Raw genomic sequence first — 17,317 nt, 5'->3', positions numbered from 1 at the left:
CTGTGGCTGGGGAGGATGTACACATGAAAGTATGCATCCTTGAGGTCGAGGGCGGCATACCAGTCTCTTGGATCCAGGAAGTATGGGTTGCAGACCCCCCTCTGCTTTTTTAAATGACTTGTCTACAGTCACCCAGCAGGAATCAGGACTAGAACTCAGGTCTTCTGGGTCAGAGTCCAGTGCTCTATTCACGAGGCCACACCGCCTCCCTTTGGGGACGCCCATTCAGGATGGGAGGGCCTTAACCTGTTCAGGGCAGGACAGGGCGGGTCCAGGAGAGCAGTAGGGGCACCACCCTCGGGCACACTATCAAAACTGTCTCCTACGATTGCCCAACCCCCTGGGGGCCCCTGCTGGGGGATGAGAATGAGCCAGGGATGGCTAATCTCGTCTCCTAAACCCCTTATTTCTGTCCCTATTCCTGTAGGGTTGAAAGGGCCTAAGCAGAGGCCTTGTTGCTGCTGCGCCTGGGGCCACGACTGTTGCGTGGACGCCTGGGGCATGTACAGGCCCAGGGAGCGAAGCGTGGCCCTGAAGTCCTTCAGACCGTGCAGCCTTGCATCGGTCTGATCGGAGGAGAGAGCCGACCCATCACAGGGGAGGGAGGTCCTGAATTGACTGCTGCCCCTCCTGGGACAGGCCCGAGGATTGCAGCCACGAGCACCTCCTGATGGAAATGGCGGATGCTCTGGCCTTATCCGCTAGTCGGCAGCGTCTCTGGACATTTGGAGCGCTGCCTTAGCTGCCGTGATTCCTTCATCAGGTGAACTCGGCGGCCTGGTCCTGCGGCAGGGCCGTAGCAAACCGCCTTAGGGAATCCCACAAGTTACGATTCTCTCTCCCCGGGAGGGCTTGATGGTTGGCAGTCCTGACTGTGGAGTCATGTACATGTTTTTTTTTTTTTTTTTTTTTTTTAAAAACACAATTCCACAAAGTTATGTTGTGTTTGTTCTTGGTAATGGCACCAGGCTGGCCATGCCCATTCCACTGGTTGGCTGTGCCCACCACCGGGATTCCCGGGGCTGAGTGAGTGAATAGATACTCGAACACTTCGGCCGGCCATGATACTCTTCCTCAGCACCCTCGACGTAGGGGTGACCTAGGAAAGGGTTTGCCACAGGGCCTTAACAATTTGAGGACCTTATCGTGGACTGGTAGGGCTGTTCTTGCTGGGGCAGTTGCCCCCAGCACCTTGGAGAGGGTAACAATGGCCTCCAATAACTCTTTGGCCTCCAGCCCCAAGCTAGAGGCTACCCTCTTGAGCAGCTCCTGGTGTGCCCCGAAACCCTCCAGAGCCGCCATGAGGTCCCTGGAGACCGCCTCGTCCGGGCAATGGGGTCCAACTCCTCGTCCGAGGAGCGGTGACTGCGGGCTTTCTGCTGTGCCAGGGGCATGGACTGCACCCCTAATGACAGGGTGGATTGGGGGCCCTGGTTCCATCTGGGTGCCCCATGGAGTGCAATGAGGCCATTGACCCTGGGGCCAAACCTGGGATGACTGCCACCTGCTTTGACGCCTTGTGGGGGCGTCGACTGTTCCGATGACTGTTCCCCCTGTGGGACCCTGACCTACAAGACAGGCGGTGCCGTGGCCGTCCTTGGTCCCGGGTGCTGTGCCGCACCAGGGACCGACTTCTCGCTGCCTCTGACGTGGAGGACAATGAGGACTGCCTCTGTCGCCACGGGCGATGCCCAGGGACAGAGGTGCACTCCGAAGAACTCTCGGTACTGAGCCTCGGTACCGAGGACGTTTGTGGCGCCGCTTATCCCTTGTGATCGAGACCAGTGCCGCTCTGAACTCCGTGGTGCCAAGCCTAACTCCGGCAACCAGGGTCCGCGTCGGGGCTTGCGTGGTGTGGGGTCTGCGAATGGCAACCGGGTTCCGCACCTCCTCAGTGCGGGCGAACCCCTCGGTGCCGAGGCCTCCGACGATGATCGGGTTCTGTGCTACCTCGGTGCGGGCGAACTCCTCAGTGCCGGGGATCTGGAGCAGGAGCCATTCGGGCGCCGCCTGGTGGATCTCAACCGGTGCCGCCCCATGGCCTGCACTGCCTCCGGTGCTGGGGACCACTCTACCACCGGTGGCCGGGAGATCTTCCTCCCCGTACCAGGGATCTCCACCGCCCTTCGTGGGGACCCCACGCGGGCTTGCCCCGGGACACCAGTCCCTTCTCCCTTAGCAGAGGGGGAGGCGCGGAGGTGGCGTAGGCAGGCCAGGGACATAGGGACATAGCCTGGGACATAGCCTGGCCACCTTAAGTCCCTCAGGGACTTCCTATTTAACTACACTACTTAACATTACTTAAAATTACACTAGGGTACTTCGCTAACAAAGAGTTCAAGAGGAATGGTTCAAAGAGTTCAAGTTCCATGCAACTGTCATGGGTGGAAAGAAGGGACTGAGGGGGCGTGGGGCCGGCAGCACCTCATGTGCCGCGGCATGAGCGCAGCACTCCATGGGGCGCCTGAGCCAGCCCTACAGGGTCTGCTAAGGGGAAAAACATTCCAGGAACCGTGCATGCTGGCGTGCACACACCTATAGTGGAATGGATATGAGCAATCACTCGAAGTAGAACTGCTGGTTATTAGGGGCAGATTCTTTTGAGACCCTTTTAAATATCTGCTATCAATGTGAGACACGGCTAAGGTTAAGATTCTGTCACAGATATTTTTAGTGAAAGTCAGGGACAGGTCATCAGCAACAAACAAAAATTCACAGAAGCTGTGACCTGTCCCTGACTTTTACTAAACATCCCCTGCGGAAAGGGGAAAACGGAGCTGCTGGGACTTGGCAGCTGCTGGACAGCGGTGCCCAGGGCCAGCCAGCCAATTAGCTGTTGGGTGGTGGAGGTGCCCGGGGTTGGCAGCTGCTCCAGCACTGCCGCAGAAATCACTGAGGTCCCAGAACGTCAGGGAATCCGTGATCTCCGTGACCAAATCGTATCCATAGGCATGGCCTACAGCCTCATAATTAGCGTGCAGGATAAATCAAGCACTGTGGGCTGTGGATAGAAGCATGAATCGCTTCCTTGGATTCTGGCAGGTTCACTCTGCTGTGGAGGCCATCTCTTGGTTGGTTAGTTAGTAGTGCAACTTTCAGACTTAGAGGTAAACAGGGAAGGTGGACAAGCGACCAGCAACCAAGGCAGAAATGGAATTTCGGCCATGCTGGTGGGAAAGTACTTAGGAACTGATGTTGTAGCTTCCTATAATGAGACGTTGCAGTCATGAAACTGTATATGGCCACCACTAAGTTTAAAGGAAGAAAATTAATTGAGCTCCTGCCATGCAGCCTGATGTATATTTTTCCTGCTTGTTCTTTACATTTAAAATTCAGGTGGCTGTCCACCCTGGAAGATCATCATGACAGTGGACCTCATGAAACGAGGACATCAACAGCCAAGAGAGAGGGCTGAGCAACTGAGAGGAGCGGGGACTGTCAGACTGTTAAAATATATAAAAACCAAAGTTTTAAATACCTATTTGATTCCAGTGACTAATTAACATTTTGGAGAAAGAAAGCATTTGTTAAAGATTCAACACCATTTTAATTAAAGATGCAAGAATTCCAAATAACTCTGAGGCCATCTCAGAAGACCTCTAGCAAACCCTAGGAAGGCCAGATTTGGCATTCCTGATGTTCCTATGATACGAACATGCACAAAGTTTCAGACATTCGGAATCCACCATAAAACGTCAAAACTGAGCACTTCACTGAGTGTACAGCTACCCACATCTCGATAAATAAGATCGGAAAAGATGATTCGAGTCCGACCTCCTGCACAGTACAGGCCAGAGAATCTCCCCCAGCAATTACTGCACAGTTTTAATAACTTGCAGTAGCATTAGACATCTTTTCGGAAGACATCTGATCTTGACTCAGGGTATGTCTATACTGATGGCGGCAAAGTCGCTGCCGTCAGATCGATCTTTCTGGATCGATTGAGTAGACAGTGTAGATCAGTTCAATCGATCAAGAAGTCAATGCAGTAAATCCACCCCCTCAAGCGACGTAGCGCTGCGTCGACGGGAATAAAGCTTTGCAATGCAATGTAATGAAAGTTTCTTTCAATGAGAAAGTAAGTTCAAGTCACACAGTGCTACAGCCTTTCAGTTTGGGAAACACCATCAAAACCAGAAAAAATGGGGCTGAACTGCTGATGCCACAGCTTTCTGGCATCAAAGAGTGTCAGGAAGAATACTTTTTTGCCAATGACAAACTCATCCTGCTAATGTAGTAACTGGGATTCTTGAAGCATCTGCTACCAGGGCAATTTACAGAGGAGCAGCCGCCATTTAACACTGAGTGCTAACAGAGGAGAATAGCAGGAGAAGGCCAGAAAGCAATTAGGGAGAAGTGGTTGGGCGGGGAGGGGTTGTAAGTTATATAATTCACTCTCAACCACTGCTTCCCTCATCTGCTCTGGACAACAGTAAGTTCCTGGGGGTAGTTCATGACACTGGTTCTAAGCAGTTGTGGGACCTGGCTAATGAGAGTGACCCGCCCTCTCCCCCTGGGAGCTGTGCTGTAATTACAGCTGGCAGAAGTGCTGGAGTTGGCAGCCTCTCCGATGTGATGGGGACAGGCATTGCTAGCAGGGCATTCTCCTTGAGTGCCCTCACCCTCCACAGCTTCCCGGCATGCCGCAAAGCCATTCCATTCCTTGGGCGTTTGGAAAGGGAAGAGAAAGCGTCCGAGGTGAGACTGCCATTCCTGTGATAGATATGGGCCACGCCACCCATCCTTTGGGGGTCCTGCACTCTGTGCTGCACACTGTGTGTAAAAGCATAAAGGACCCAGAGCTAAAGAAAAATGCTGAGGAGTTCCACCTGCTCCTGCAGTCACCCCGAGTGCACCTCCAAGCTCTATTTCTATCCCGCTCCTCTGCCCTCCCCCATTTCCTTTCTTCCTTACCTGTCGCTCTCATTGTGCTCCTTACTCCTAGCTAGCCCCTTGTCTTTCTGAGGGGTCGGATCCTCCAGAAAGCTGCGGTCCAGACTGTCATCAGGAATGAAGTCCTCCACACTCTGCACCTTGGCAGGGGTGTCGGTGGGGGGAGTGCTAGCAACATCTGTAGATGGAAGAAGTGATCAGGTTACACACAACAGAACAGTTTGGCACAAAGGATGCCCAGCTGGTGTGGCAGAGAATTTATCCCCCATAAGCATCTCAAATCCAGTGCTCCTCTGGCCTGCATAGGGCCACTTCTGTGTGCAGACATGTAGCTAACAGCCACGAAAGTCCTGCGTCCATGGACATGTGCTGTGTAGCAGAAGAAGTGCAACAGGCTACTCAGATCAACTGCTTCTCATGAAAGGAGCCATGAGCTGCATTTTGGCTACTGATGGTTTAGCATGTACCAAACTCAGCTTTTGTTTTTCTCCTTACATTTCACCTGTGCCACTATAACCAGAGAGTGCTGCCAGCTGATAATATGGAACGTCTTGTGATTACTGCTAGGACGGGCTTTTTACACCCATGAATTGTGCACGAAGCTAGTCTATCTTAAGTCATCCTGTTACTGTTCCCTTGTCTTTCATCCAGCTTGTTTCACACATGTGATCTTGCTATTTAAATTGTAAACTTTTTGGGGCAAGGACTGACACTTACTTTACCTTCATAAGGTATCTAGCAAGAAGCCTGAAACAGGTCAGTGCCCGTAGGTGTTACACAAAATAAGAGTTGCTTTAATATATTTTATTTGTAGAACTATTGTTACTCCTCTCCTAGGTTAATCTTTATCCCAGATTCTTAAGTAACATGGAAGAAGTGCAGTGTTTAAACAGAACAGGAAACCAAAAAAAGTGTGACTACTTCTACTTTTGTTTACTGCATCCTTTAAAATGAACAAAGACTTTTCTCCTCCACTGATTGCCCTAGTGCAAGTTTTCCCTAATGGAACAGAGTCTAATGTGGCTTTTTGTTCACTTCCTTGCTTGGGTAACAGCATCACAGACATCAGGGAATAACTTTTACTTTTTCTTAAATTACTGCAGCAGCACTTTTATGTGTAGTTCTAACTTCCTTTTGCAGACCTTATAAAAACCACACACAGTGGCTTTCTGAAAGTTACTGTGTGATGAAGCAATGGATAAAAGGCTTATAGCACTGGGGTTGGACTGTGTCAATTTTTCCTAGTGAACCCACTGTCTCTCTGCATTCAGTTTCATGAGATTTTGTTTCCAGTATAAATTGTGAAGCAGATTGGCCACATCTTGCTGTCCATTTGCATTTCCACTTACTGGGTCTTAGACTTTCTTTTGGTTGTTTGTTTGGACAAAGCATAAAAAGACCTGCAGATCAGGAGTTTCCCTACTTTCCTTCCTTCTCCCTATTTCCTTCTTCCAGGGAACTGGCCCAGGTAAGAAGAGTTACAAACCTGAAATTGGTGGGTTTTGTCACAACTGATACTAGATTCAAGAGCTAGGAGATCATATACAGAATTAAAACTGAACAGTGTTTGAATGTCGAAACTTGAGTGTATTTCGAGCACCTCCCCCTCTCTGTGGGTGTCTTGATAGCTTTATGAACTCTTCAGAGTGACAGTTTGAAGGAGGAGGTCGGTTAGCAAAGAGTGACGCAAACCCATGGAATGGTAATAATCACTAGGCCAGTGGACCTCAAACTTTTGGAGTCGCACCCCCCTCTTACCTGGTCTGACACCCCCAAGGAGCCGCAAATCGGGAGCTGGAGTTGGGAGCAGGGCCTGGGACCACGATCGCGAGCTGGGGCCACTGACAGGAGCAGGAGCAGGAGCTGAGGCTGGGGGCAGAGCGGGGCTGATTGGCTCTCTCCCTCCCACCTCTGTGGGCGCTGGCCCAGGCTCGCCATGCCCCCTCCGTCTCTGGAGCTTCCTCCACACCTGTGCCCCACAGTGTGGGGACTTCTGTAGTAGTCAGTAGCAGCTCCAGTCAGTTTTGTAAGCCAAGTGAATGTGCTGGGCAAATTAAGGTCTAGCTCAGTAGAAATGAAAGCAATGAACAGCCCTGGATGCCTCTGCACTGGGACTTGGTCTGTCTGACACTGGTTCTCTGTGACCTTTGCCTTACTTTGCGCCGCTGCTTACTGATAGCAAGACCATAACCGGGGGCCACTCTCCTCCTCATGCTAGCTCTGCAGGTGCATATTTCCCCAGAGGAGAATCTGCTGCAGAGCCAGCAGTGCTGCAATCACATGCCCACTTCAAATTTCTGTCTGACTGATCCCGTTCCTTAAACATAAGCACTAGACTGCTCTTTGTTAACAGGCAAGTGCGCTTTGCAGCTGCCACGCTTACATACAGGCAGTGGCAGCGTGGGTTTCTGTGACCTTTTTTAGGTGAGTGGCACTGGCCCAGCAGTGGGGAAAGACATCCTGCTCACAAGCTGACAGTTTATTACTTTCTCCATGAGATAGCTACATCTCACCCCCACCAGCCTTGAAGTTCAACACCACCCCTGCTTGCTGACGGAAGGAGTCCCTTTCGGGAGCTAGCACAACCGCTGTCAGAGGCACAAGGCAAATCAAGCAAAGCACCTGGAAGAAAAGAATGACGCAAGTGCACACTCTCTTTGGATTTATACTGAACAAACATATACCTGGCACGGCTACGACAGGAGGGTTGCCTGCTCTGCCTCCAAGAGGGGACAGAAGGGTACAGCAAACAAAGAGGGACAGTGGGGAAGGGCAATATTGCAAGCATGCCCATGCACCCGCTACCCGATAGCAAAGTCCATCTGTTCTCTGCATCAGCACCTACCTGGCTGCGGAGGAGACGTCTCTGGAGCCGGAGACATTCCAAAGAGGCGGGAGATAATGCTGCGTTTTTGCAGCGGGACTGCAACAGGCATTGCTGGGGAGGCTGTAGCTGGGGATGGTGCACGTGGCGGCAGAGCCTCCAGTGGAGGCAGTGGTGACAAGGATGATGAAGGCTCAGGGGATGTTGTGTTGGCAGGTGGTTGCTGAAGTGGTGGTGGTGGTTGTGGGGTACCAGGACTGGAACTGTCTGTTGATGCGCAGCTTGGAGGTACAATGGGCGACTGAGAGCCAGAGGAAGGGCTCTGTCCATTAGTTGCCATTGGGGATGCATGTCCTCGACTCCGGGCTTCCATCATTTCAAGGAAGCTGCAGGAAAGACATGAATTGCAGTCGTAAGGAATGCAACAGCACTCTCCACAGAGCCTCTAACGAACACCACGGTGCTTCTCTGCTACAGCACAGCACCAGGAGCCAGGAGAGGAGGGTTCCAGGCCCAGTGCTGCCAATGACTTCCTGGGCAACCTTAGACAAGTCACTTTACCTCTCTGTGCTTAACTTACCCCAAATGCAAATCTAGCTCACAATGGGGACCAGGGCTTAATCAGTGTTTGAGAAAATACAGTGAGCTGCTTGGGTGGAAGGCACCAATGTAGGCAAAGGGTTAGTATCTGCTGGTCATCAGTCCATGTTTGTACAGGAAGTTCTTTGGCACGAGTTTCCAGGAGGGAGCCCTATACAGCAACTCCAACAGTCACATCACTCTCAGACAGCGGTTCCCAATCTTTTCTCTGCCATGGCACACCTTGATACCTTTAATTATTTTGAAGCACACCACCAGAGTCTTCAAATTAACTCATGAATATTCACGAGTCAATCCAAAATGAGGCTAGTAGGATTAAAAATCAAAACCACCATGGTGGTTAACAGTAGATTGCGATCTGTCTTTTGTGCCTGAATTAACGTTTTCAACAGTGGAAACTAACATTAAAGCTAAATATAAGAACTCTGGACAAAAGCATGCTCAGTGGAGAATGTGACATGCACTTCAGAATAATATTTTGGGATGACAAACAATAATTAATCATTTCTTCTCATTGCCAAAATATAGTCTTTCCAAGGGTGTCTAATTTTCTCCACTGTTTTTAAATGCAATATAATTAATTAAGTCCCAGAGTGTGCCAACCTCAGGAGATCAAAAAATAAATGAGTCGGATCTCAACAAATCAGAAGACTGTAAATAATGTTTTGGGGGCCGAAGAGATGATATTGTTTTTTAAGTCTGTCGAACGATTGGTGAACTGCCCCTGGGGGCAGACAGAGACAGTGAGTGTGCTGCCCATGCACACTCACAAATGAATTGGGTACAAGGATTTTGGCCCTTCTGCAGGAGTTCTCACCCCCACATCTGCCCGTCCCCTGCCCAGTAATGAATTCTGCCCCCCCCCCCACCTCCAAATCAATCCTGTGACTCTAGTCTTCAAACCAGTTCTCTAGCCCCCCATCAACTATCTCCACCCTCCACTAGTCCAGATCCCACCTCACCCCACTTCTGCCCCCCAGCTCCTCCACCGCCCCCACCTCACCTTTGCTTCTCCCAAGGTTCTTCCCACCTCCCAACCCTGGGGGCTGCAGCAGGGTCCCCGCTCCCCTTCCAGGCTCCTCACCCCACCCCTAGCGGGTGACTGCAGAAGGATGCTCACAGGAGGAGAGGGAGATTGAACTCTGATTGGTTGCTCTGCCCCTGGAGGAGGCGGAGCAGTGAGACAGAAGGCAGCTTCCTACCTCCTCCCTACTCTGCAGCACACCTGTTGGGGCCTGGTGGCACACCAGTCAGGCAACACTGCGCTAGGACAGTGGGATACCCCCACACCCTCATCTGTACACTGCATAAAGTGCCTCCATTTGCAGCACCAAGCACGCCTGGGAGGGGAACATTTGAATGTTCACCTAAGGATAAGAGCCAGCACAGGGCACTCACACAGAGGCTCTTTGGAACTGTCCTCCCTTCACCCCCATCCATAAGACACCAGATACAATGCAGTCCTTCCCCCACCCCTTGGCGTTGAGGAGCAGAAGCCGTAAAGAAACTGCTGTCCTACTTGGGTCTCCGGCAGCAGAACCCTAAAGCTCTTAGCATCAGAGAAGCTGTAGCCTCACCCCCTGTAGAAAAGGGACAAAGCAAATGCCAATTTTTTGCTGTACTTTTGCTCCACAGTCAGGCTGGTTATTGACTCCTTCAGTTCACACAGACATCAAAACACACGATGTTAACAGAAATGGCAATAGCTCCTGCTCCCCTGTGAAACGGTCTCAGAATAAGATAGAGCAGCAAACACCATGTAAACCAGAAAGATGCAAACAGGATCCCTGAATGAGAACTCCCACCTGGGAGTTCCAGGAGATGCTATGGGCACTGCGGATTTTTCACTAAGTTTTAGCTAGGTCTCACGTGCAGAAGCTATGAATTTAAATGCGTTCCTTTGAACATGAGCGATAACTCCGTGCAGACAGTCAGTCAGCGCACACCACCTGACACAGCAGTATCACCATGTCTTTTGGGAGACCCAAACCAGCTTGCCTTCTCCAGTGGAGATATTCCCAGCTCTGAAAGAGCAGCTTGATGTAAAATCTCTCCAGGCCCCTTTGAAGGGAGGATTTAGTGGTGTCAAGAGCGAGAGCCCGTGCTTTCTGACCAGCGGCTGTGCAGCCTTACTGACCAGCAAAGGACAGGCTTGCCTCACGAGGGAGCACCACTCCAGCTTGTGCTAGAGCAAGAGCGCTTCATCTCCAGGAGCTGGGCAGCTCGGCACGGACAGCCTCCCGCAGTTATGAAACTAATCCAGTAAGCAGGGGGCTCCTCTGACATGTACAACAGCAACCTGTGCAGTTGGGCCCCACAACAAACCTGGGGCAGGGCGGGGATTCCTTAAAAGAAACATAAGAGACACCTCACTATCTGACTTAAAGGAAACTGATGCCCTCTAAAAATCCTGTGCATGCAAACACATGCACCTGCCCGGCCCCGCCCCATATGGCCCAGGCAGCTGGCTATCTGGGGTATAAAAGAACATTCAGAAACCCTCTGGTAAGGCAATCACTGTACGTCCCATGGGAGGTATAAAGTGCCACTAACCTCATATATAATGAGGTCTATTTCTAAGCAATAAGAGAAGTGCTCCCAATCTCAGAGGTGGGTGGAGAGGTACATAACCACAGGCAGCACCAAAACACAAACCTACATTGCAAGGTGGAAGGATTCTATGGCATACACAAATTTTGCTTAGGCAAAAGGTGCTGGGGTGATAGACCTGAAGATTGACATTCTCCATTTAGCCCGAGAGCAGGCACCCCACAAGGCAGCACCAGGGCAAGATCCCCCAGTGCCTTGCTAGTGTCTCTCCACCTTTCCTTGAGCAGAACCACCCCTCTGGAGGTGAAAAGGCAGGCTGGTCACCTGAGCTCAGAAATCCATTGCCTCTGCTGAGCCTGATGTCAAGGAGGCTAATTAGTGTCACTCTGTGGTGGCTGTTTGGATACCTCTTATGAGCTGGGACAAGGCCAGCTCACTCATTTCACATGAGCCTCTGGAGAGAAAGAAGTAGATTCTGAAATGGATACGTCACTCCTTTAATCATAGGGGAGTTTAGAGCTTAGAACTGAGCTCTGATTCTAGGGGCATTTTTCTCCCCTCAGAACCACTTGGATAAACTGTGAAAACAATACAGTTATGAAATAAAGGAGTTACACTTCATGTGGACCCACCAGAATTAAAAACTAAACAGAATTTAACAGCCCCTCCCAGACACAGAAGCGCAACATCCAAGGCTAAGCAGGGATCACACCTTCTGCTTGGACAGTGCATATATAGCGTGCTGTGGACACAACAATAATGTAACATATTTTAGCTAGAGCTCCCCTACTGCTCCAAAGGCACCAAGTCGTTATGGACACCCTCCCTCCCTAATGGGAGGAGTCCCAACAAATGCAATTCAGCATCACAGGGTATGGTATCTATGAAATGCAGGGAGTGAGGATGGGGTGATGGGTTGCGGGAACCTATCCCAGAGCCAGCCAAACGAAACAAACACTTGAATTCACATCCTGTTACTTCCACAAAGATGCGCACAATTCCCCTGTGGGCAGTGGAGCCATCAAAGAGCAGCACCCCACAGCAGGTTGTGAGACCCATTAAAAATCTTGCTGTCAACACTGCAAGATCAGAAGCCTGGCAGTTCCATGTTAGAGGCACTCCACTTTGACCACTTCCATCTCCTCCCTTTGCGCCTTGGTCCAGCACTCTCTGGGCTCTCCCCGAACACTTCTGAGGGTGAGCCCTCTAGGATGGAATGCACCTCTGCATTTACATTACTGAAATCAACTTTGAAACAATGAAAATCCAGGATTATAACTGAAATGCAGGGTATTAGTTACCAAATGAGGAATCGACTTGTCAAAAAAATGTCCTGAATCTTTTTTGTTGTCTGTATTGTTACAGACATATTTGCTGCCAGATATTTTGAAACAAATTACCAAAATAATTGAAGCTGGCGTGATTATATTGTTATTCTTACAAATACAATATGCAGCATTTTAAAACACTGTGCGCAGAATTTTTAATTTTTTGGCACAGAATTCTCTCAGGAGTAAAAATCAGTAATTCTGGGAAGGGCTTGAAGACTAGGGCTGGAACTGTATTAGAGGTGAAGGCTGGGATCTCTGCATTCTGACAGCCTCTGAGAAGAAGAGTCTCTGGAACAGTTAAGCAGAGCATATATTGTCTGCATAAGCACCTGGAACACCTCCAAAGCACCATGAGCAACAGCAATGAAAAATCTGAGAGCCTTTGATCAGGTGACTGGCCCCACACATCAGGAAAGTTGGAAGTTTCTGTGCCAGGCTGCTGAAGAATCTAAGACGTTACAAGCATCATTCAGAGAAACTAGAGTCATTTGAGGATCCAGAACATTAGAATCAATTAGAACTTTAAAAAAGATGATATGCCAGAGAAAGAACAGGACGCTGTCTATGCTTCCTGGGTATATAAAACCCTATGTTGTACTGCTAAAGCTGCCAATTTTGGAATCAGCCGGCTTCATTCTGGGCAAGAGGCCAATTCCAGAGGGACATCAGAGAGGAGGGATTGAAATCATCATCTGTTTCTGCTCCACAAACACAAGAATGTTAAAAGCAGCACAAAAAGCTAGACGATGTTAAGTATAAGACTCACTTTTGTCTGTTCCCTGGCTATAGAGGGGATAGGTCACGCTTGTGACTGTTCACATATATATAGTTGAAGTCTTTTCACTATACCAAGAGTATATGCATACGTTATTTTCAGCACACAGATGTGAAAGACACAGTATGAACAAAGTCAATGGGACTTGTGCTCCTAGCTCACTGAGGTGCTGCTATCTCACCCTGAGAGCTTATGCGCATGAACTGAATGGTGCCTGGTCCTCCACCATCCCACTTCACACAGGCCTCCCCACCACAAAGCAAATGTAAAGCTGAGAGCCATGCATTGCTTGAAAGCCAGGCATGGTCTCACATTCGCCTTACAAGCACTGCACAGACTGGGTCTGCTGAGCTTTCAAGTTGGATAATCAGCCCCTAGGATATGAGACATGCAGAAAATACTTGGGACAACTGGGATGCAGACCAGGAAGCAGGACATGGGTCTGTCTGGGGAGAAGAGTGGCAGCTGGAAGAGTCAGTATGCGCAGAAGGTGTTTCCGGTCATTACACTGGTGAGAAAAGCTCTCCATGCCAGAGTTCTGATCGGGATAACTTTCCACACCAGTGTGTAGGCACTAGACTGTCAGCACCAGCTTCCAGGGTGGAGACACTCAACAAGGCATTTCTTGTCCCTATTTTTAAGAAGCTGCACCATGGATGATTGTCTCTCTACAGCTCTGCACATGCTCCTTGTAGATGTGTAAACCTGTCTGTTTCAGAGCTACAGGGAGCCAAAAACCCCACCACTCCCCTTTGGTTTTGCTTGCAACATCACCACAATGCCCTTGCTTCTCTTCTCACTCTCCTTTCTCACTCAAGCAGCTGTCCTGAAGTTATGCTCATAAAACCCTAACATCAAACTATCTAGAAGTAAAGTAAAGACAAGATATCTTAACAGAGTGAATACAAACTAGGATTTGAAGTACATTTGCTCTATTTGAGATGTGACTTGGCAAGGGAGAGATTCTCTCTAGTACATGATATATCTGTCAAATTCCTTGTGCTCTTCCGTGGGTTCCTCTTCTGTATTTCAAGCCTTCCGTTTTGGCCTGGATAAACACGTCCACATCTTCCAACAAAAAGCTGGTCCTGAATAACTCACTGTTCATTAGGCCTGATGAGAAATTTGGGCTTTTATGCAACTTTAAAGAGGAGCGGTCTCTGCAGGGAACAGAAATGCAACAGGACTTTGCCAGCAAAGCAACAGTTAAGTCCAGAGCAAGCTAAGAGCAGAACAGAAGGGCCTAACACCCTCCTCCTAAAACTTCCAATTGTAAATTGTTTATTCACAGTTGAATAGGAGAGTAGTCAGGCTTTTCTGCTCTTTGGTTCTAACATATCATGAGCTGTTTTTCAAACAGATTTTTCATGGTGAGAAGTGCTTTTTTTACAATTGTTAAAAAGGAGAATCATATTAATATGCAACCTGGCATGAATTCTGGTACAATACTCTACAGCACCATCGTTTATCTAGGGCTATGTCTACATTGACGGCAGCAAAGTCACTGCTGTCAGATCGACTTATCTGGATCGACTGAATGGTCAGTGAAGACCTGCTCAGACGATCTAGAAGTCGACGTTATTAATTCACCCCCACAAGTGGCGTAGCTTTTCAGTGAGTGGTGATAGGTAGTTTAAGACTGGACGCTCGTACAGATTGCAGAGGTGACACTGCAGTGATAAGCCTGAGGTTCTTTGGCTCCACTGTGTCCTTCCCCAGCTTCCAGAATGCTGTAACACATGCTTATTGCCAGAACTCAGGTACTTTGTTGTGGCTGAGCATGTGTTAAACAACTTGGGTAACTAATTCTTTGTTGCTGGTCTAAAGTGTTTGATTTGCTCAGTAAGAATGTCATCCAGACTGGTGGCTTTGCCATTCTTCAGTTTTAAATCTGGAGGTTAATTCAGTCACTGTGCCCCAAAATTATGAATCTCCTGGTCTTCATTTACTGATGAAAAGTACTAGATAAGAGCTAGGAATTATTATTATAGTCCCCATAACTTTGTGTTGGGAGGAGAAGGGGGTCACCACAAAAATCATCCTAAATATTCCACATATGGAATATTTATATTTAATCATCAGAAAAGTTAACTTGATATAGGCCTAATTCAGACCGTTTGGATTTTCCTCTACTCTTTATAATTAAATTCTGTTCCCTGTGAGAAAAGCTGGGTGAATACAGCATAAAAGTAGTCTAACATAATGCCAATGTCAGATTTGATTGGATGGTGTTTGCAACCCCTCTTCTTGCTTTCTGCAAATGCTCATGTGAGCAAACTGTTCACAGAAAGAGAAACGGGATGTGAAATTTCTTCTGAACATGTTTGACCGTCATCTTGAAAGTTCTTTGGTGTTTGAGTCATCCAATGAAGGAGCAGACAATCCATGTTTCTTAAGTGGCTAATCACAATGCAAATAGCCAATTCTCAAAGACTCAGCAAATAGTCCACAAGCACTCCATAGGCTGAAATATATGCAGATCATGTTGCATTATTATTCAATTTAACAAATTTAGAATAATCTTCTTTTTGAAGATAATTTAGGAACAGAAAAAGGGGCTAAATCCACCCCCTATAGTACGGGGCAGCGTAAAGTCAGAAAGCAATGAAGAGGTAGCACGGTGGGGAGAAAGTCCCTTTTCTGTCTGTTGTTGCACTAACAACAGGACAGTGGGAGACATGCAAATACACATTTATCAGATAAGTCACAGCCATTCGGTGTCAGGAGCAGAATAAGTCTGTTGTGTTCCACCTTGTGTTCTCTTTGGAGTAATAGCTGCATCATCCTGAGCAGGGGTCATTTGTTTTGTCCCCAATCACATGAAGTGCATCAATACAGACAAAACTTAGTTACTTAGTACCATTGGGCCCTGTGCACTTTGGAAGGGACACATTTTCAGCTCTCTTGATCCCATAGCTTATACCCACCACATAGAGGGGGGAAAATCAGCTGGGATGTGGCCACTTAAGAGATTTCAGCAAACACTGCTACCATTGTGGCTCTGACTATGATATACAGATTGACTCTTTAGAGACAAAGACACCTGTTCATCCACAGCATCTACACCGTGGAAGTAGAAAGGTGAAAGGAAGTCAACTCGGTGCTATCCAACTGCAGAGACACACTAATAGTAATAGAACCTCTGCATCAATTTCAGTACCTGGCAACATCTCTCAGTGAACAGCCTTAGTCATGTCAATTTCAATAGCCAGCCAAGTTCACTGTCAGCTTTCAACTCAAATGACCTTGTAGAAATTCATGCACCTACTGCATTCAAGTTACCAGTATGATGTGTCTACATCTGCCAAGTGTCAGCTGCATTGTGCCAGCTTTGTTTATTTTAACAAGGCAGCTATGGAAAGGACAACACACCAAGAGCCCACTTTTAACAAAAGGGGTTAGTGGTAATGTGCTGAAAGTGACACAAGAGGAGAGCTGCTGAATGAGATTCTGTAAGGATTCCGAGGAGCCACATCAGTAGCAGTGCTGATCTGTTCAGCTTCCCATGTCACAGATGGTTGTGAAGTTAGGAACTATACAAGGCAAGAATTAGCTGCTTGAAAGTACTTTATTATAAAATACTTTGAAATGGAGAACAATCTGATTGGCTGAGAGTCCCTGCCATGCAAAACTGGTCACACTTATCTGACACAGAACTAAGAATAAATTACTCCAGCGCCCAATACTGCACAGAGTAAGCAAATGCTGACAGCAAGTTAACAGAAATCAGCCTCTGAAATTCATATTCCTAGGACTGAAGGTACTGTGGCTCCTCCTGTACCATCACCATATGAGCCACTGATGCAACAAGAGATTCAGTGGCAGGGGCCTCAGTGTCACAGCTACAGTACAGAGAAAGCCCAGACAAATCCTACAACATTGCTACACTTTTATTAGCAGGGTAGAAGCATTCAGGCATGGGCTGCCATAATGTTTGCACTTCGGGATCAGTAGCTCAGCATCTCTAACCAGCAGCAACGAAGGACATTTTCAAAACCCTAGTTTAAAAGAAGGGGCACTTTCCCAAAGCGAAGAGTGAAGGGTTAAATCCTGTTCACAGCACGCAGGTGTAAATCTAGAATAACTAAAGTCAGTGGATTACTCTGGATTTACACCCATATCAATGAAAGCAGTGTTTGGCCAGCTACATATACATTTACCTGCTAATCCAGAATCATAGCAAGAGATTATTTTACTTTTAGTATTTTATTCACACGAGGAGCCACTAAAAACTGCTGAGAAATCCCAGTTATTGGTTAAAACATTTCAAAGTCACATTACCTATAATTACACTGACGAAGGGTACAGTCATTCAGCATCACGGGTTTTTCCTGTGACAGGAAT

The 17,317-nt window shown here is 48.2% G+C and overlaps 1 protein-coding gene across 1 annotated transcript in view; it reads right to left on the bottom strand.

Moving 5' to 3' along the window:
- Nucleotides 1–17,317, bottom strand: part of RABL6 (RAB, member RAS oncogene family like 6) — a 74,534-nt gene that overhangs the window by 20,015 nt on the left and 37,202 nt on the right. The window contains exons 9-10 of the mRNA XM_067561580.1: nucleotides 7,739–8,103; nucleotides 4,915–5,071 (exon numbers count right to left, since the gene is read on the bottom strand). Of these exons, the coding sequence (XP_067417681.1) occupies nucleotides 4,915–5,071; nucleotides 7,739–8,103 (522 nt within the window). The remainder of the gene's footprint in view (nucleotides 1–4,914; nucleotides 5,072–7,738; nucleotides 8,104–17,317) is intronic.

Source organism: Emydura macquarii, unplaced genomic scaffold (genome assembly GCF_026122565.2).
Source record: "Emydura macquarii macquarii isolate MOO-44397 ecotype Brisbane River unplaced genomic scaffold, CSIRO-AGI_Emac_v2 contig_2417, whole genome shotgun sequence".
NCBI classification, from domain to species: Eukaryota; Metazoa; Chordata; order Testudines; family Chelidae; genus Emydura; species Emydura macquarii.
The sequence above is the reverse complement of the archived record's forward strand: the minus strand, read 5'-3'. Positions and strand labels throughout refer to the sequence as shown.